Below are 19,929 nucleotides of genomic sequence, written 5' to 3' on the forward strand. Positions count from 1 at the left end.
ACAATGAAGACTCAACACTTGCTGCTCCTTTATGTGCAAAAGGAATCACCTGAGTGACTAGTTTCAGCTGTTGAACAGGTGGTAACTGACTACTCACACCTGAAAGCTGACATTCAATGAAACTGTGAAATCCATATGACCGTCAATTTAAATCCATAAAAAAACCAAGAAAAAATACAGACACACAGTTTGTCTTTGTCATGTACTTTAATGGATCATAAACATTCACTTTAGCCGAGACTAAACATAGCTGAAAAATCCCAAATACTGTAAAAGTTCATTCTCAAAGCACAGCGCCATCAACAGGCCAAAAGGCTGATTTGCAGACTGGAACACAGCGATCCACACTGTAACAGATAAGGACTGCTTCACTGTTTAAACAGTCATTTTGGAGGCTGATTTCACACTGATTCACATGAATACATTCAGAATTTGTTCCTTTGCTTGAAGTTCAAATTAAATTTGAATTTGCGTCTTGTTTAAAGTGAAATTTTACAGTTTAACTGCCAGAGACTCAAAGTACGATAAAATACAATAAAAGATAAAATAAGTGCTGTTACGAGCAAGAATTCCACCTTTGAAAATAAGTGCAGTCTATAGAAATTAAAAAACTATTTACAATAACAGTAACTCCATATTCAGTAGCTGCTCCACACAGAATGTAAAATTTATCTTTAAATCTATTTAAATTATTTTCATCCTCAGGATTTTTTCATGTTTTACTCTAAATTTTATATTTAGAAGAACTTGATCCACTTTGAACTTTGTTTATTTAAACCTGCACTGACTGATATTTGGCCAACAGGGGGCAGACCCAGAGAAAAAATCCCTGGAGTTGCGTTTTTAGCTCTGTTTTGGTCTCCACCACCTTTGAAAATACAGACTTTTGACCATAAAGCCAAAACTAGGATTTAGAAGAAGCTGAAAAGCTTCATACAGCTGGTATTTAAAACATTAAAAGCAAAACCATTACAAAAATTTCATTGATCATTTGATCCATGATCTGCTTTTATACAAAAAGTATTAAGCGCAGCTTTAAATTCAAAGTCAAGCAGAGCAGTATTAAAAATATCAGTACAACATATTGATTGCTGTTCATTAATAAAGTACATGTGGTAAAACATCACCTGTAATGTTATCGTTAAACAAATTTGGCACTTGGATTGAACATTAACAATAATTCCTGATTCATAAAGACAGGGAGCGAGTTAACCACAGAGATTCGGTCACACCAGAGCTGAACACCTTGAAACTTTAAAACTGGCTCCTTTAATTGTGCTGCTAGTAATTAGTGATGAACGTTAAGTGCGGGATTAGCTAAAATGGAGGACTCTACAACTATCTTTTCGCTGAACGAGCTAGTTTGTCTGTAGCTAGTTAGTTTTATTTACCTTTCTCATTTCAATAATATCAATTGTAAAAGAGTGTCGTTAGCTTTAGCATTTCCTGGCTGACAAGCATGTTAGCTGATAACTATACGTCTTTTAGGATTCACCGCAGTTACGCTGTTAATGTCCCACCAAGTGGAAAATAACAGTTGTCAACGTTATTTTAAGCCTGTAAAAAACCTTATTCAGATTTAACCAGATTTTAGAAAAAGGAGAAAAAAAAGTGTCTATTTTGGGGGCTGTTTTTGGTGTGGGCTGTTTGGGGGCTGTGCCTCTCATCTGGTGTGACCGTTTTAACCCTTCATGCTACAGATCCGATGCCGAGTTCACGTCACATGAGGAACGTTGTCAGTGGAAAAGATTCCAGTCTTTATGGGTTGCTTGCATCAGTGAAAAATTCACAGCCAGGGTCTTATTAGAGCATTCTGGGTGTGGATCTACACTTTCAATTGGTGTTTAACTACTTTAACCAACAGACTACATAATAGTCTGATCTTGATAGTTTTCAGGATTAGGTCTCAGTTTTCCAGTTATAACTAAAGCCCAGATGTTCACGTACACGTTAGAATCACATTTCTTAATTAATGCAGCTCCCATGTGACCTAAACCAGCATAATGAAGTTATATCTTGTTTTCTTTTTTTATTCTAAATTCTTCAAATGATCTGAACATGAAGAGTTAAATATTTCTCTGCTCCGCTGGTCGGTTTATACAAACTTTATCACACAAATAGTTCAGTTTAACACCAGAGGAGCTGATCTGTGCTGCCGGAGGAGCCAAAGCAGAGATCATCTCCTTCTTCTTCACTCTTGGCGTAGTTTGAGGCCCAAACATGATTCCATGATTCCAACTTTATAAGACAAAACATCTCGTAAAGCGCTACAGTACTTGGTTTTCTTACAAAGCTTCTACAGCGACTATTGTGACTTTAAGAGTTCTCTCCCAAATCCACAAACGTTCTCCCAGCTTATTGTTGAGTTTCTTCCATTTTCTGGAATTATTGCTCCTTATAAAGGCAAATTTGCTTTAAAAAAATAAGAGCTTTAAATGTGTTTGTGTAACCAGGTCACAAATAACACATTTGAACCTTTGACCTGTACGGATTAAGTTTGTGCCACTGTACCACATTAAAGTCTCCCAAGAATCAGACAAGAACAAACGGCGTGAAAGAAACCACTCAAAGGCAGAATGTTTCTCACCTTTCTGTCTCTGATCATCAGGTCTGTCAGTGCGTTTCAACAGCATCTCAGGATTCCCTTTATTATTATCAGCGTGTGAGCACTGCTGGCTGATTGAAGGCACCTAACAGCTGAAGAGTTTTACCACAAAATGCTGCAGAGAATAACTCGACCTGAAAATAGCTCTTTAACATTAAACATACACAATATTCAAGCGATCATTGCAAATGTGAGAATTTTCCTTCTGTAACAACCTCACATGGTTTCTAGTGGCCAAGAGAACAGCAAATGCGTAATGGACACTACTGTGACCTATTCTGTAAAACTGGGGAAACAACCCAGATAAAATATATTTGGCCCGGATTCAGGCTAGATCCATCTTAAGTTCTGGACTGGATCCGTGCAACGGACCTGGGCGGGTGTGTTTTAGCACAACGGCCCAATACCGGCACGGATGCGTTTTAATGACGTAAGTCAGCTGCAGGCCAGATCCGTACCAGATGATGAGTATGGATTTCCTGATCCAGTACCCGAATTTGGGCCAGATCCTGGAAATGAGCCTCTATGCTATGAGGCGGTTCTTGTCCAAGGAAGGTTTGGAAGGCAGCAGATTCAAAGTGCTTCAGGAGGATTTAAGAGTTCTTGTGGAGGTTTGGGGAGGCATCCAAGGACCTTATTGGTTTACAAAAAGCCTGGAATTCTTCATCCATCTAAAGATGTTCTAAACCAGGGGTGGGGAACTCCAGGCATCACGGGCCGGTGTCCTGTAGGTTTTAGATGCGTCCTTGATCCAACACAACTGGTCTAAATGGCTAAATGACCTCCTCAACATGTCTTGAAGTTGGACACCCCTGCTGTAAACAGTCCTGAGAAGGTTCTTAAAATAGATGATTGTTGGCTGTTTGGGAGTCTTGTGGAGAATTGAGAGGACCTTCTGGAGGTCTGATTGCTTTAACAGCCTCTGCTAGTTTCATAAACTCTCATTTATCTGACTGCGATCAATCAGGATGATTTACTGGACTCTATGGCCCTGCCCACTGACCTGTCAGTCGAGTGATGTCAGCAAATTAAACCCGGCGATGATTTTATAGATGTAAGAAAGTCTTAAACTATTTTGTACCAGTAAAATTAACAGGAATTCAGGAATCTGACTTTCACAATAAAATCTGAGCTGAACTTTAATGTGAAAATACTCACTGTGTTTGTGAGTATTTTATTTTGTAGTAAAACTCTTCGTTCTGTTTATTCTGGAGGAAAAAAATGGCACTTTTATAGCCTCCAGGTGATTTTTGTGCATTTGGTTTTTATAAAAAGTCACAGCTCTTATTTTTATTGATTTTTTTGCCCTTTAACCCTGAATTAGTTTTGCAGACATTAAACATCCGACGTTTGGTCACTTTGGAACGCTCAAAAAAGCCAAGATCAACTACAAACCAAAGAAAGAAGACACTCCTAAAATACATCGGCTACATTTTGAGTTGATATGAATGTTTTTAGCTTTCTAAGCTGCTAAACTACTAACATGTGCCACTGAGCTCCTTCAACACTTTAATAACAACATTTTCCAGCTGCAGAATCCAAACATTAAACACGTAGAAGACATTTCATGGCTTAAATCTGACTAAACGCACGAAGCAGCCTCCTGCTCTGCGTGTACATTTCAACGTAAAGATGACACATTTTTAGAAATGTTGCGAATACAAAAACCTCTTTTAAGGAGTGATTTTTGCTTTAAAAGGAGAAATGTTTGCTCTAAAATGTTTTCTGGAGCTTAGATTATTTTGTGCACCTCACATGCAAACATAAAGTGAAATAATAGTCAGAATCTAACGTTTCTGGTGAGTCCCGTCCGACCTTTTCGCCCTCTCCTCCTTCAGGTTCTCCTGACGTGTTTCCTCACTCGTTTCTTGACGTGATGTCCTGAAACAGAATCAGTGGCAGCTGTTAAAACTCGTTTCTCCTCTGCAGCTCAAACGGAGAAACCAGGTTTCTGATTTCAGACTCACCTCCGTCTTCGCCCTCCTCCACTCGCCCAGCGGGCCCGACTTTGTCAGGACTGAAAGAAACGAGAGCAGCGACGAGTTAAAATCACAAAAATGAAATCAGATTCGTTCTCTGGTGGCAGATTTAAAGCACACAGGAGCTGCAGAGAAAAACTGCACCAGATTTACTTTTATTAGTTCGTATTATAATTAACAGGATTCATTGGGTTTATTACAGGACAATGGTGTTTTCAAGGCTTTTAAGACCCCAAAACTAATAAATGTAACCCAAACAACACTGTAATGATTTACCATCTGCAGGTTTTTATGACTGCTAGTATTAATATCTCTAACAGACTGCATTCATCTCTCTGGATTTTAAACAAGTTGCAGTTGTTTCGGCTTTTTCTTTGGAAGACAAACTGGTCATTTTATATAATAAAATATAATATAGTTGTACAGAAATGTAGTCGTCTGTCCTTTGTTTCAGTCAGTGGTTTTGATTTTAAGGCTGTGGGGCGCCTTAATCAATCAGCTGATCCATTTATTTACAAATTTTAAACACTTAAAGCTGGTATTTGGGAAAAGTCTGAAGCTGTAATTACCAGCTTCTCGTAAACAAGTTAAATGTGAATATTTGAAGACTTTGAGAGTCTTTATAACCAGTTTAAGTTAAAAGGCCAAACTGGGCCAAACTGGTATCACTCGTGCTCCAAGAGCAGTGGTTGAAACAAATACTGGGCTGCAGGTGACTGCAGATTTAAACCAGCATTTAAAAAACAACTTTCTCATTCATTACAAAAAACAGCCCAGCAGAGCCAAAGCAGGGAGCTGGAAGTACAGTGGAAACATCCAATAAAGTAATGACTCTCACTGCCAGCAGAGGGAGACAAACGTCTTATTTCTGTTTAAAGGCAGCCTGTAGTGATGAAGAGCGGCTCCTTTCACAGCAGTGTGACTGTAAAACAGGGACTCACACTGTCACAGCTCACTGAGGGGCAGAGAAACTTCTGTAAACTGAATAATTAACGGGTCACATCTGCACCTCTGACGGAGTTTCTGTTACCTGAAGACAAAAGCTCTTTAATCACTGAACAGAAATGTCGGTGATACTCACGCATACATGTTGTGATCATCATGAAGACGGTCGACGTGACAGTCGCGCTCCACCACAGACACCTGCAAAACATCAGTCTTTGAACACAGCGGCACTTCCACACACAAAGGTCACGCCGTTTCTGTAGACGGGACAAAACATGGAGGCAGCTTCAGGTCTGAAACATGAAGCCAGTGTGGAGGTGTCTTAAAGCGTATTCTATTAAAGGCCACCAGGGGGCGACACTTACTTAGAAAACTGTGGGAAAGCATCTCTGTGACCATGTTATGGGCTCAGTCACTAGCTTAAAAAGATGCATTTCATTTTGTAAATTATTATTTATTATTTTTTAATTTTCAGAGTGAGGAAGGACGTAAAATGGGAGAGTCTTATTGATTTCTCTGGCGTGCCGTTTCTCAGTGAGACCCGCCTCTCACTCAGCAATAAGAGAAACAAACATGTTTTTAACTTTTATACATATTTTAGAACCGTTAATAAATAAATTGTGTTTCTGCTTCTATGTTGCATTTAGCTGCTGCAGCTTTCTAAACTAAACTGAACGGACAGATGAGGCGTTTTCACATCCTCGATCAGCTTCAGGAAGATTTTCTGGGAGACTTAAAGAGATTTTCTTGCTTCATACTGATCAATCAAACAATCTGCTCTGAAAAAAACGAAATTAGGAACTGAGGTCTCACCCCGAATACAGAGCTGTGAAGATGAAGACGGTGAAGAAGAGAAGAAGGAGGGCCTTCATCGTGAACCCTGAAACAGAAAGAAGAATAACTCAGGTGAAGTGAACAGGCTTTGTGGTGGAGATCGTGGGTGTTGGTTTTGTGTCTTTGGTGGTTTCTGCAGATAAAAATCATCAAATGTTTTTCATTCAGCATTAAAGTCGAGAGAACGGAGAGATTCAGACTGGATCTGAGCAGGCTGCTACGAGCCTCTGCAGGCCTCTGACATCAGAGACCCTGCGGCTCACCTGTGGGCTCAGGTGACACCTGACAGCAGCAGGTGTTGGTGTAGAAAGGTGAAGGAGGCGGGACTTCGGAGAGGCCGCCCAGCGACTGGGTGAAACGCTCCTTTGATTGACAGATCTCAGAGCAAATCTCCTCGTGGATCAGGAGATTTGGAGGCGGGGCTTCTTTGTCGGGAGGAGTCGGGACCTCAGTGGGGTCTGAAAGAAAAAAAAAAATCATTGTTCATTGTCGTCTGAGTTCATTTGAGTGAACTCGCCCTTTAAGCGGCCGGTTACCCACCGTACGTGAAGGCACGGCTCTCCTCCAGCTCGGTGCTGTTGAGCGGCGACCAGGACTCGTCCAGACAGGCCAGACCATCAGGGCTGCACCTGGACCAGTCCAGGTCATGGTCCTGGTCAACTTCCTGCTTCTGGTTCCAGTTGTTCCCTGTCCCGAAAACGCCTCTGAAGACCTTCTCATCGAGCCACGACTGGCAGCTCTCCGTGACGTCACTCAGCAGGCGAACCAGCGAGCTGCGAGGTCGCCGCCTGCGCCGGAAAACCCTGAAAGAAAAACGAGTGTTCAGACACATGTGTGGGTTAGAGGTCATTTGGCATGTTACGAGTTATTTTGAACTTTTTGTCATTTTGAGGAATTTTTGTGTCTCTTTGCACAGAAAAGATGAACAAAATGACCTAAAACAACATCAAAGTGAAAGAACGAAATCCACAAAGAGCTAAAGAACGAGAGTAAACCTCCAACAAAAAACCCCAAACCCAACAAAGTGGGTTAAAGTGCAGAAAGTGACCAAAAGCAACTCGAGTGTGAAAACACTTCCTCAGAGAATGACCACAGCCTGACAAAAATAACCACAATGTAATTTAAAACCACAGGAAACGACCAAATCTGAGCGCAGCGGCCTGCTCTGTCTGACTGCACACCAAGAAATAAACGTCAGGAAGCACATTTAATCGAATTTTAAAGTAAAGTAAGACTTTTAGTTGTTTTTAAAAGATGAACTCTGCAAACACATGAAGGCGTCACCTGTGAACACACAGTTCATGTAACAGAACAAAGACGCTTTTCTCATGTTGGTGGCAAAGTGTTCAATAACATGGGGTCTCCTAGCAACAGTGATCAATGACATCACACACCCTGGTCCCCGAGAGCAGCTGATGTCAGGTCTGAAGAATTTACAGCTTTAAAACCTGCCCGACATGTGCCGAGCGGCTCACTCTGATTGGCTGTTGGAGGTGACCTCACCGCTATAAAGAGGTGTGTGTGTGTGTGGGTGTGTGTGTGTTTAACAGCTGTCATACATTTGTACAACCGTGAGACGTTATGTTCCTGTTGCTGATGTAAAATAATCCTAAAGAGAGAGGAAAATGTTATGGAACGAAGGTTTTTCCAAACTTTGCTTAAACGATGTCACAAAGCGTTTGGGGTTCGGTTCTCTCAGCTCTGTAACTGTAGCTGATGTCATCGATCATTCCACCCCCAAAAAAAAACATGTAAAAAACTTTTTCTCAGATTTTGGTAACAAAAACGTTAGCAACATTAAACTTCTTGTGATGCTGTAAAATGCAGTAAACGCTGTCCATTAGCTGCAGTGCAAACAGCGGACATTTCTTGGTATAAACTCTCCTTTGGTTAATAAAATCAAACTAACTCTGAGGCAGAGTTTGAGCTTAACACAGTCCAGATTTTTACAATCCCAAAAAACTGTTGGGACTGTTCGTCCATGTGTTTCACTAAAGTTTAACGTCCAGGTCTTCACGAAAAAGAAGATTCATGAGTTCAGACGAGTTCGAAGTTAGCAGGGGTTAGCTTGCTAGTTTCCATGTAAAGGCACAGCTCTGATTTCACTTTGGATTGAAATAAAAACAGAAAAACCAAACAACAGCTATGGTCGTAGTGTCCGTAAAGTTAGACGAATTAATCCACCATTTTGGACGTGTGCCAATTGTGGTAGCAGTGTAGGATCAACGAATAAAACCTGGTCACACAGGCCAAGAGACTGATCTGCAACCATTTGGCAACCACGATTCATAAAGAAAAAAATCCCCAGCCGGTTGTGAGTAGTTGCTGGAGGTTAATCACAGTCGCTGGGAAAATGACTGTTAAAGCCCCAGTAACACAGACTGGTCAGTGACCACCTGGCAACCAACTGTTGTTAGGGAAAACGTGCATTCCCCTACTGCACAGGTGTCAAACTCCAGGCCTCGAGGGTCGGTGTCCTGCAGGTTTTGGATGTGTCCTTGATCCAACACAGCTGATTTAAATGGCTAAATGACCTCCTCAACATGTCTTCAAGAAGTGTGACACAAACAGGAAATGGAGATAGTTCGTTTTCAAAATAAAAGTCACAACTTTTACTTGTGCATGAACGTGGTACGAGCAAGCGCACTGAAACAAAGTTTTTCCTGCTTCCAGAACTCAGGTAAAAATGGGAGCCTCCTGGTCTACCTGCCGCTCTCACCTGTGCAGGTTCTCCTTGTAGGAGATGCTGGTTTTGCAGGGCGTCAGTGACACGTTGCCCTCGTCATCCCAGGAGAAGCTGTTCTCGGTCACGTCATAGTATCCGTTGGTGAGGAGGCGTGGCGAGCGGCGGCAGCAACAGGGCTCGCTGCCGTGCACTGAGGTGTAGCAGATGTAGGAGGAGTCAGGAGAGAGCAGAGACACGTCGAGGCTGCAGGAGAGAGACGAGCAAAGGCTTTTCAAACTCCTCCTGCTGAGACTTGACACATTCATCAGAAACAGGAAATAAACAGTGCTTTTACCTCTGACAGTGACTGCTCCTCAACCTTCGCTTGACTGGAGAACCTGAGCGGCAGAAAAGACCATCAGAGTTACACACACACACACACACACACACACACACACACACACACACACACACACACACACACACACACACACACACACACACACACACACAAGTGGTTTCTAAATACAGACGACTTGTATCAGCATGGAGAGGTACAGAGCATTCCTGGGTAAATCTGCACAGAGGAGGCGATGAAGATAAAAGTTGAGCAGGAATGTGACAGGCGGGGAACAAAGTGCCGCACAGAGCACGTCTGAGGAGCTAAAATCAGATCTGTGGAGCCGCTAAAAGCTTTAGTTTGGTTTCTGGTTCTGACTCCAAAACAGTCTGAAGAGTTCAAATAGACACAAAGAAAATTTGCTACAATGTCATAATCAAGTCCCAGAATAAAAATAAAGTGTTGGTGAACGTGGTGGGTGATGTCGGTGATGTCGGTGACGTACTTGTGACGGCGCCGGAGAAGAACAGAGCCATGTTTGTCTGCAGAGTGGCGTCCGTGGATCTGTGAAGCACATGAGAAACCAAACAGCTGTCGGTGAGAAGCAGGCAGATGTTTTTCTAACAAATGTTTTCAATGAAAGGCCAAAACCGACAGAGAGAGCGCCTCTCCAACCCTCCTGACCTCAGACACGATCAGTCTCACACTGAACGCCGTCAGCTGACAGCGGGACACTTTTATTCTTTTTATTATTCATTCACTTTATTAGATTTAACAGGAAACTGTTGTTGTGATTCGGGGCTTTATAAATAAAACTGAACTGAACAGAATTATTTTTTCTTTTTAACTGAGCTCCTTTCTTCGTGTAATCTTTATTGAACTTTTATTTTATTGTATTTGGCTGAGCTACTCTGGGTTGGGTCTATTGTTTTTACAGGAATTTCCAAACTTTTGGGATAAAAAAAAGCACATTTGAACTTTCCTCTGTCTCTATTTAAAGTTCCTGTTGTTGGGGTCTGTTTTCAGCGGTGGATTAATCTGCACTCGGTGGTGTAGTGAGTATTTGTAGCAGCAGGATTTTGTGTGTGTGAGTCTGAGTAAACCACAGTGTGTGTTCATAAAGGAAGTTGTTGTTCTGTGTATCTCAGCTGGAGCTCACAGACATTTCTCAGACTTTTACACACAGTTTTTATTAGTCGAGTCATTTTTTGCTGGTTTGACTCCCAACGAGAAGAAAAATCTAGAAAATCCAAAAGAAATCTTGTTTCTCTTTCTGTGACTTCAGCTCTTTAAGAATCCTTCTTCCTGTCTGATCTGCTCCTCAGCAAAGCTTCACTCAGTTCAGCTGAATCTCTGCAGTCTGAGCACTCGAGGGATTAACTGGAGCTAATCTGAGTTAATCTAATCCAGACTGATCAGGATATTTAAAACAGGCTCTGTTTTTGGGCCTTACCTTTAAAGTTGCTCTTTGTTCTCTGCTGTGCTTCTCTCACATCCTGCAGAGACGCAGCCTGAGAGCAGACTGCAGAAAGAAAAACAGACGCTGTGACTCTGAGCTCACACTTCCTGTCAACCCTTCATCAGCTGACTGACACATACACGCATGCACACACACGTGCACACACACACACACAGGAAACGAGTTTGTATAAACTATCGTTTCTGTATGAGAGACACAGACGCTGGACAAAGAGCCGGTGAGTGTGACGGTTTGGGAACAGGAAGCTCTGAGGGACAAAGACTTCAGTACAAACTGAAGCACATCATCACATTTGGATCCCACATCGTGTTTCATGGGTAACGAGCCTTCGTGGCAGGATGAGAAAAGAACACAACAAGAGGCCGAGGATGAAGGCCCGGGGATCTGATGAAGAGGAGTCATCAGCAGGCTGAGTGGCCCTGATTTGAACACACAGACTGTTAGAGGGCAGTGAACAGAGGCGCTCTGTGTCACAGCGAATAGATGAGGAGGAGGAGGAGGAGCCTGGGGCTCGTCTTTCTCTGCTCCTCCTCAAGATTCAAAAGAAAACCCGTCTGGCGTCCGGTTAACGTCCACTCAGCAGCGAGACTCAATGATGAAGGTTCAGCTCTCCAAAAGCAAAACAAGAGAAGGAAGCGGCGTGAGCTAGGAGGGAAGAAGAAAGACTCCTCCCACATCTGCTACACCTCAGCGCAAACATCTGAAAGATTTCTGATGTTTTTAAACTTTTTTCTGTAAACCTGCAGATTATAATCTGAAGAGTTTATCACAGGCGTGTCAAACTCTTCTCAGTCCATGTGCCACATGCAGCACACCTGCACAGCTGAGCACCTGCACACCTGTAAACCAATAAAAAAGGCACCTTTGAACTGTTTAAACAGATTTAAAATGCTTCACATTTAATTATCCGTCCATCCCTGAAACTGAGGAGGAAAAATATGTTTGTTTGTTTTTTAAATTTTACTCTCAGTTTTTTTCTGCGTTCGATCAGTTTGATGTCACAAAGATATTTTTTAGCCATGGCACCTTCATGGCGCTTTAAGCAGCACACGTTGGGTGACGCCTGTGAGTAAAACAATAACCTGATGCTGGTTCAGCCTCTGAAGGATTTTAAACGTTCCTCGTCCTGCGCAGCTCTTGCACAGCTGCACAGCTGCAAAGCTGCGAGTGGGCCGAGCTGCAGGCTCTGGTGGGCCTGCCGTGGGCCTCAGACTCTATGTTTATCCTCTGGAGAGCAGCGTTTACATTTTATTATTTCTGCTGTTTATGACTTCCGCCTGAGTGAAACATTCAAATAAAAGATTTTTCATGTTCTGGGAAAAAGTAAAAAGGACTTTTTTCCCATGAGGCTTCAGATAAAGACAGACTTTTTATATCAAACTACAGGATCCGATCTGGAAATATCTGGGAATAATGATTTGTGTTACGATCGATCCCTCTGGGTTTGTGTCAGGAAGGACAAAACGCTGCCAGATCAAACATTATGTTTATTTCAGTTTGTGTTGACTGAAAACAGCAGAGGAAGAGAGGTTTGGACTACAGTCTGTAAACTCATGCAGCTCTGAACTCTTTCTGGGATTTCTGTGTGATCAGAAAACTGCCTGCTGTCAACTTTTCAGTGAAAATGCAGAACTGAACTTTAATCTGAGAGATTTTTAAACAAAGAACATTTGATGGCTGCGGCTTTTCAGATCTGACCGTTTGTTTCTTTTCTTCTTTTTCACGTTGGAGTTTCGAGTGTTTTCAATCAGGACAGTTATGACTACATTCACTAATAAAAGGAAAAAAGATGATTTGAATCTCTACATTTGACTTCTGTGAACGTTTTTCCTTCTTCTTCTTCATTTGTTTGATTTTACGTCGTATTTTGTGTTTCTGATACTTTGCTGTCGCTGCAGCAGCAGGCTGGTCTCTCCTGTAAAAGTGCTTCTGATGCATCATATAAAATAATAAAATATTATATAATAATATATAATACTAACTTCATTTTGATCTAATAAAACTAAATATTAACACATTAAAAAAAACTTCAGCTGTTACGTGGATGTTCGTATAGTTTCCTGTTTCTGTATTGAGACTAAAGATAATTTAAATTATTTATATAATAATTGAATCCCCCCTCTGTGCCCCCTTTATGGACTCTTCCCATCCTGTGTGTCCCAGCATGCCTTGCAGCAGCAGGCTGGTCTCTGCTGGAGCTGCTGATGTTGGAGGAAAACGCGTCAAAAACGGAAGAAACCATTTTCCACCTTCAGACACTCAGACTCCTTCAGTTTGGTGTTTCAGCTCTAAAATCAGTTTTCGTGTAAATCTGAGGATTTTTGTTTTGTTTCGTTAATAATGAGCAACAATAATGAGCACCAGTTTTATTACTGCTCGTCCTCATTGTTGAGTATTTCTGTGTCATATCCCTGTAACACACTAACTTTCAGCTGTTCGGTCATTATTTATGATTTTTTCACACTTTGCTGGTTTAAAATGATCCGAATATCAGAATATCCAGTTAACACTTTGATCTCCGTGTTTTTCCCACGTGATGCACCTCTGATCATTCCTGAAGTATTCCCACTATAAAACATCTGTGGTGTTATTTTACTCTGATAAACACGTGATACCGAAAACAACCTGGAATTACAGTTTTTATTATCGTGTAAATAAACGGAAATAATAAAAGACGCTTTATAAACACAAGCAAGTTTATTTTTATTTATATTTTCTTTTATGATGCAATTAAAGTTTGCATAAATATCCAGCCTGTTAAAAAACGCCTGTTTGAGTTTGTTTGTGTGTTTTAAGTTGGATCAGCAGCAGAAAAATAGACAAAGAGAAACTAACGGGACTGAAGCTCAACTCACCGATCAGTTTTCCTCCTTTTTTTGTCCGGAAGTACAGAAAAATCTTCTTCCGGGCGTTGAACCTTTTTCGTTTTTCTTTTTCGTATTTTTTCTTCTGGACTTTCGCTTTGAAACCTTCACATTTCGTCTCCAGGAGGATAAAAACAAGTCTGCAGCTCGCAGCTGTCACTCTGCCTCGCCCACACGCAGGAAGCAGCGGCTGCTGTCAAATTAAAACTCACAAGGATTTCAAAGTAAAAGCACCAAGTGACACAAACATATTTAAACTGCGCAAAACGATATAATTTAATATTGAATAAAATATATATTCATGCAGGTTTTTCTTCTTTATATCTCTGTTTACATCTCTGTTTAGAAGCCAGCTGTTTTAGAGTCTAACCCTTTCAGACAACTTTCTTCTGATTGGCTGCCCCTCTCAAAAACAGCAGGTGAGGCCTGTGCATGCCTGACATGACCATATCACGATTCTCCCCTCTTTTCTAAAAGTTAGAAAAAAAAGAAAAAAGGTTTGTGCGTTTGAGTTTGCGGTCTGAGCTTTGGGCTCAGACTCCCGCACACTCACTGAGCTCATTATTAGAAACATCGGTCATGTTTGTAAAACATCCACCATCGGGACAGGAGATCCAGGACAGTGTGTAATTTATTATTTCTCATTTTCAGCATTTAAAGACAAATAAACACATGTTAAGATATAAGTTTAGTAAGGTTCAATAAAATAAAAGGTTTCCTAAACTTAGATTTATTATTCAGTAAATGTTCCAGCTTCCATCAGGAAACGTTTAAAGTATTCTAACGTGAAGGTGTTTTATGTTGAAGGTCCAAAACACAACTTCCCGTTAATCCTTAATCAGCTGCTGCTGATGAAATAAAATTCCCTGGAGTCAAAATGGTTGATTTCCTGTTTTTTAAGGTTTTATTTAGTGTTTACAATATTTTGTACAAAAATAAAAACTATGCTAACTAGAGATTCAATTATGCTTCGATTATTTATACTTTTTATACTTAAGTTCAATAACAAGCCCTTTATCCGCAACTCTGGCGCCATCTGGTGGCCAATCTGATTAATTGATTTGAATCATTGAGCGTGACAGAGAAATTCTTTAAGTTTATAAAAATGTATCCAACCGTCCCTCAAAGACATAAAAACATCCATTACAGGAAATAGAAAAACATGTTGGTAATAAATAGATGTGAAGACATTTTTCAGCTTCCTGAGCCTGAACACTTCAGGTCCTCTGAGAGGAGTCGGACCTCGCCAGGTTTTTCGGGTCTAGGCAGGGGCGCTAACCAAAGGGCCCGGCGGCGGGCTCGGGGATGTTGGTGGCGTGCATGTCTCGCGTCATGTTGGACTTCTCCTTGAGTTTGGCCTGAAGCAGCGTGTGCTCCACCACGCCGATTCGCACGTCCATCTGAATGATCTCCTGCTTCAGCTTCGTAAGGCTCTGCTTGATTTTCACCACCGGCGCTGCAAAAGAAGAAGAAGAAGAGGAGAGGTCAGCACTGCGGCAGAGCCGGAGTCAAACCTGAGCACTGTGACCAGATTCACCTCACCTCCGTCAGACATGCTGCTGCCTTTTTCCTCCATCTCCTGCTTCACCTTCTCCAGCTCCTCGCTGATCTGAAACAAACAGAAGAATTTCAAAATAAAACAAGAACAATACAGGCTGTCGTCATTTCAAAATAAGACGAATACTTAATTAAACCCAATCCAAGTGATCAACACTGACGTTGTTACACGATTAGCTCAGACTGGTTACTGATTGGTCTCTTCCTCCATGTTTATTTGTGCTTTGAAGCTTTTATTTGTTTAATTATAAAAGTGAATCAGATTTAAAGATGAAGTCACCAAACCTGTAACAGCGACGACCAAACTAAAAACTCCTGTTTTTCTTGTATCTAGATGAGATTTATCGGCTCATTTCCATATTTTATATTTTTAGGCTCTGCTACAGTAGCTTTGCATGATTCACCGCTCAGAATAATCCTCTTTTATCTCACATATAAAGGTTCAAATAATCTCTAATAATAAGTATAGTTATTATTATTAAATAAACTGAGGACAGTGAAATCTGATGTTTTATTATTATCAGCTTGCTTTTTTGACCCGCTGCTGTTAAAATGATTTTATTGATGAATTAAATGTGGTGCATTCACTGACCTCGGCGAGCACTCTGGTTCTCTCCGTCACTCCTCCGCTGGCCTGCTGGTAGCGCTCTCGGGCCTGAAGGATGACAGGAGTTACTGAACTGACTGTTTCCACACATTCTGACATTGAGACAGTTTCAAACTGGAATTAACGTGAACTTCGCAATGACGTGAACGAATCAGGAACGTTCAGCTCTGGGTTCACCTTGCTGAGTTTGGCCTGGGCGCTGCGGTACTCCTGGATCAGATTCTCCAGCTGGTTGTTGATGTACTTCTCTCTACTGCTCACCTTCTCCAGCGTCTTCCCGATGTCTTCCTGCAGCTTGTCCAGGTGGCTCTGCAAAGACGACGAAGAATGACATCATGTTAGTTTCACTCCATGAATTTATTTCGTTTTCATCTTTCTCCAGAGTTATTGAAACAGTCCTCAGGACGTTTGTCTCTGTGGTTAACAGGAGATCCGCTGAACATGGAAACATCTGTTTCTTCTGCTTGTTTGTTTTTAGTTTATTTAATTAAATCTGGTTGATCAATAATATTCTGTATGTGTGACTGAAATAAAAGAATACTTCTTGTTTGTCCCGTCCAATGACGGTGAGAGGCTGCAGGGAGGACATAACATGATGATGAAGCGGGTCAGTGAACGCACCTTGGCCTCCTTGAGTGAGGACTGGATCCCCTCTCTGTGCTGGTGCATCTGGTCCACGTGGACCCTCCAGTCCTGCAGGACCAACACAGACCAGAGATTGAGAGCCACTAACACTGACAGCCAACCAGAGAGCATGCTGGGAAACTGCAGGTAACCTTCAAAGCTTTCAGTCATTCATACAGAAACAAAAGATTTTTACAATCACTCTGGACGAGTGTGTGAAGCTCCGGCAGAGTGAAGCTTCTTTCACTTCACCTCACATCTGGCGGCGCCTCCGACACCTCAGGTGAGCGTCAGGTGAGCGCCTACCTTGTTGTCGGTCCTGATGGTGACTTTGAGTTGCGGCAGGACACGCTCCACCTCCAGGTTCCACTCTGTCGCGTCGACCGTCGACTCTAGGATCTCGTCGGGTTTGGAGGACATCTCAGCTTCCTGCCAGAAAACAGACGCCATGGCGATTTCAAAACGGCGCGAACGTGAGAGCGTGAAAGTGGAAATTATGATGTAATCTTATTCGGAGGTGATCTCACCGTGTGAGTGCTTCGTAACTTCAGAGCCTCCAGGTCCATCACGTTCTCCTCCTCCTCGTCCCCTTCGTCCTGGTCACACACAAAAAAATCATGAGACGTGAAGATGATTCATGGTTGGACCCGCGCAGTGCTGAGCATTAAAAACACCCAAAACACGGTCATGGCAATATATTCGATTATGATTTCTGCTCTAAAGTGTGATGGACTTTATAAAATGAGGGAAATATTTTGTAATAAAATACATGAAATTGTTTTTAAAATAAAAGTGTGAGGATGTTTTATTTTGAAATCTGTCCCCTGATTTCCTCTCAGTGTTTGGTGATCTCTGACAGAGGTGCAGGAAACCACCGCAGTAAAAACAGATTCATCCTGTAAGTGTGCCGAACGGAAAAGAAGAGGAAGTTAGACGAATGTGGAAGACCTACGATCAGCTCCTCCTCCACTTTGCTGAGAGTGAGCTCGGCGTCATCCTCCACCACAGACTCTTCTTCTGTGTTTTCTGATGGGTAGTTTGTCCTGTAACAGAGACAGAAAGAAGTAAAAAAAACCTTCTATAAACACAGAAGCAACAAAAGCAGCCTGACAAAAAGAAGAAAACAGATGGCATACTTCCTGAAGGTGAAGCCTCTCCTCCTCAGCGCCTCCTCAGCCAGTCGGTCCAGCACGAAGCAGACGTACTCGCCTGAGCCCGACTTCAGTTTGGAGGGCGGGAAGTCCACCTTAACACCCTGAAAAACAGAGGAGTCGTCGATAAAGCGTCAAACTTTTCTTGTTTAACAGAAGCTCCCGCCTTCGCATGATCGGTCAGATTTATCAAAGCACAATCAAACTAACTCCAGCCATATCAAAGCTCATTTCCAGCTTCTAAACTCTTTCTGTGTGACTCACAAAGGCCCGCAGTTCTGCCAGGATGTTGGACACGGTGGCGTTGGGCTCGTCATACTCCTGCGGCTCGGTAAACGGCCTCCCCGCCACATTGATGAGCCACGCTGCGATGATGGTGAACATGTAGAACTGCTCGCCGGGGTTAGACGCCAGGTATGGACTGGAGACGAAGTAATGCCTGCACGGAGAAAGCAGAGGGGACTGAAGGGTTTTCTTTCACTGTGCACACTCGAAAACATCAAAACGGCACAAACACTGGGAACAAGCCTGGATTTCATTTTATTTTTATGCAATACTTTGTCTGAGTTGATCGATCAGAGGTGAGGGTTGTAGGCGGCTCTCTCTCCACCACAACCGTCCAGTACAATGCCAAGGCCACACAAACCCTCCACATCATACCTGAACTCCATCACTCTCCTCCAACCAGAGGGATGAATGAACTTCACAACACAATCACTTATCTTTAGGACGTGTCTGTGTTTTTATTGTGTCTCATTATATTTTTCTAAATGTCTGAGAAGGAAAACTACTGAGTTACACACTTCGATTGTTTTTTTCTGGTTCTAAATCCTAAAAAGGACACCGTACTTACATCCGAACTATGCGCTTCTCACCTGGACAGGTTCTTCATGTTGTGTTTGCTCAGAACCTCCTCCTCATAGTTGAGTACATTCAGCTTCTCCAGCAGGCTCTCCATCACTACGACCCCCCGGTAAGCCGCTCCGGGCCCTCGGTCCTCCTCGTCGCCGCGTCTGCCGTCCTCCGCCATCCTGCAAGTTTCACGTTTGCGTGGAAAATGTAAAAACCTAGCACCTTTAACAGATTAGCACTGCTAACCTGCTAGCGGTGTTTGTTTGGCTTCTGTTGTCAGGCAACCGAAAGCTAACCAGCTAAGCGGCTAGCTGACGTTAGCAGATAGCGACTGCGGCATAACATTTTAAACACTGGTCTGAAGTCAGTAATTGGTCACATTTCTTTTATAAGCTGTATCAATATTCACAGTCTGGAAAAAAGCTGTATAAAATGACAGTCTGAATCCTCTCAGTGTCCCGTTAGATGCTGCCGTTAGCTTAGCTGTCTTCTTTGTGTCGGCTGGAAAACATCGCAACAGCGACCTCCACAGGCTGGAGTGTGTGCTTAAAAACGGTATTTCCAGTATTCAAAGATTAAAAGCTCCCCCCAAACTGAATATATATGTATATGTATATGTATATAAATATGTATGTGTGTGTGTGTGTGTGTGTATACATACAGATATATAAATTTGGTGATTTTGTCCTGTCCTGTGTGGCAGCTTTTGCAACCAGATTTATGATCTGAATGTTCTGTGGTGCCAAACACATTTTCCAAAACCACCTCTATAAATTCTCTACAGGCTCCTCTTGTTCATGTATATCTTTCATCTGTTTCTTTGTTAATTCCTATTTGTGTTATTTCAGTTATTATATTGTATGTGGTGTCAGTGGTGGTCCTAGCCTGTTTGGCGCCCTGGGCGAACACTCCCTCTGCCCCCCCCCCCCACACACACACGCACATAAAACATATTAAGGATTATACATTAACAAAAAACTGTTGTCGGAACCATACTGAATTTCGCCAGAGAAACACACACACACACACACATATGAAGAGAGAGAGAGTATGCATTGTATGCAAACGGCCATCATAATTCTTCATACAATGAGAACAGGACAAATCAACAACTGACAATGACTAATTAATATTAAAATCTGTAACATAATGTATTGTTTGGAGTTTAATCTGTTAGTGTTGCTATCTTTACAATTTCTTCTTGGAGCAACTGTAACCCACATTATTTCCTTAGTAAAGTATTAATAAAGTATTCTGATTCTGACTGTTTCAGGATGACCTGCCATTATCCAATGACACATCTGCTTACCTGTATCTTTTGCTCATTTCTCCTCCTCTTCTTTTCTCTTTTTTCTAAACTGAGCACCTGATGGCTTTGAACTTTTCTTGTCCATCTTCCATTGGTTTTAATTTTGCACTCCAGTAT

At 42.0% G+C, this 19,929-nt stretch overlaps 2 protein-coding genes across 3 annotated transcripts; both read right to left on the bottom strand.

The window, feature by feature from the left end:
• Positions 1-188: 188 nt before the first annotated feature.
• On the bottom strand, positions 189-14,020 carry tmem71 (transmembrane protein 71). Of its 2 annotated transcripts, XM_031735272.2 has the most exons (11): positions 13,704-14,018; positions 10,822-10,890; positions 9,874-9,932; positions 9,384-9,426; positions 9,083-9,292; positions 6,904-7,166; positions 6,627-6,821; positions 6,343-6,409; positions 5,666-5,727; positions 4,573-4,622; positions 189-4,486 (listed from the first exon to the last, which is right to left on the bottom strand). In XM_031735272.2, the coding sequence occupies exons 3-11, from the start codon at positions 9,902-9,904 to the stop codon at positions 4,463-4,465; spliced, it is 945 nt and encodes a 314-aa protein (XP_031591132.1). In that variant the 5' UTR covers positions 9,905-9,932; positions 10,822-10,890; positions 13,704-14,018; the 3' UTR covers positions 189-4,462. The 2 variants fall into 2 exon arrangements, with proteins under 2 accessions (XP_031591132.1, XP_031591140.1); XM_031735280.2 differs by lacking the exon at positions 10,822-10,890 and having other exon boundaries at positions 13,704-14,020.
• A 573-nt stretch (positions 14,021-14,593) lies between these two features.
• Positions 14,594-19,327, bottom strand: ift57 (intraflagellar transport 57 homolog (Chlamydomonas)). Its single transcript, XM_031735290.2, has 11 exons — positions 18,527-19,327; positions 17,916-18,090; positions 17,637-17,755; positions 17,453-17,543; positions 17,028-17,096; positions 16,807-16,929; positions 16,498-16,569; positions 16,054-16,185; positions 15,862-15,924; positions 15,255-15,321; positions 14,594-15,168 (listed from the first exon to the last, which is right to left on the bottom strand). The coding sequence occupies exons 1-11, from the start codon at positions 18,679-18,681 to the stop codon at positions 14,987-14,989; spliced, it is 1,248 nt and encodes a 415-aa protein (XP_031591150.1). The 5' UTR covers positions 18,682-19,327; the 3' UTR covers positions 14,594-14,986.
• Positions 19,328-19,929: the final 602 nt, after the last annotated feature.

This window comes from Oreochromis aureus, linkage group 18, assembly GCF_013358895.1.
Source record: "Oreochromis aureus strain Israel breed Guangdong linkage group 18, ZZ_aureus, whole genome shotgun sequence".
Lineage (NCBI taxonomy): Eukaryota > Metazoa > Chordata > Actinopteri > Cichliformes > Cichlidae > Oreochromis > Oreochromis aureus.

Excerpts from the sequence above, each read along its gene's own strand:
- ift57 (XM_031735290.2), bottom strand. The coding sequence starts at position 18,681 with ATGGCGGAGGACGGCAGACGCGGCGACGAGGAGGACCGAGGGCCCGGA. Across the intron at positions 17,756-17,915 it reads TGGCAGAACTGCGGGCCTTT|GGTGTTAAGGTGGACTTCCC; the intron begins GTGAGTCACACA and ends TCTGTTTTTCAG. Across the intron at positions 17,544-17,636 it reads AGAGGCTTCACCTTCAGGAA|GACAAACTACCCATCAGAAA; the intron begins GTATGCCATCTG and ends TCTCTGTTACAG.
- tmem71 (XM_031735280.2), bottom strand. The coding sequence starts at position 9,904 with ATGGCTCTGTTCTTCTCCGGCGCCGTCACAA. Across the intron at positions 6,822-6,903 it reads GAGCCGTGCCTTCACGTACG|ACCCCACTGAGGTCCCGACT; the intron begins GTGGGTAACCGG and ends TTTTTCTTTCAG. Across the intron at positions 5,728-6,342 it reads TTCACAGCTCTGTATTCGGG|GTGTCTGTGGTGGAGCGCGA; the intron begins GTGAGACCTCAG and ends GATGTTTTGCAG.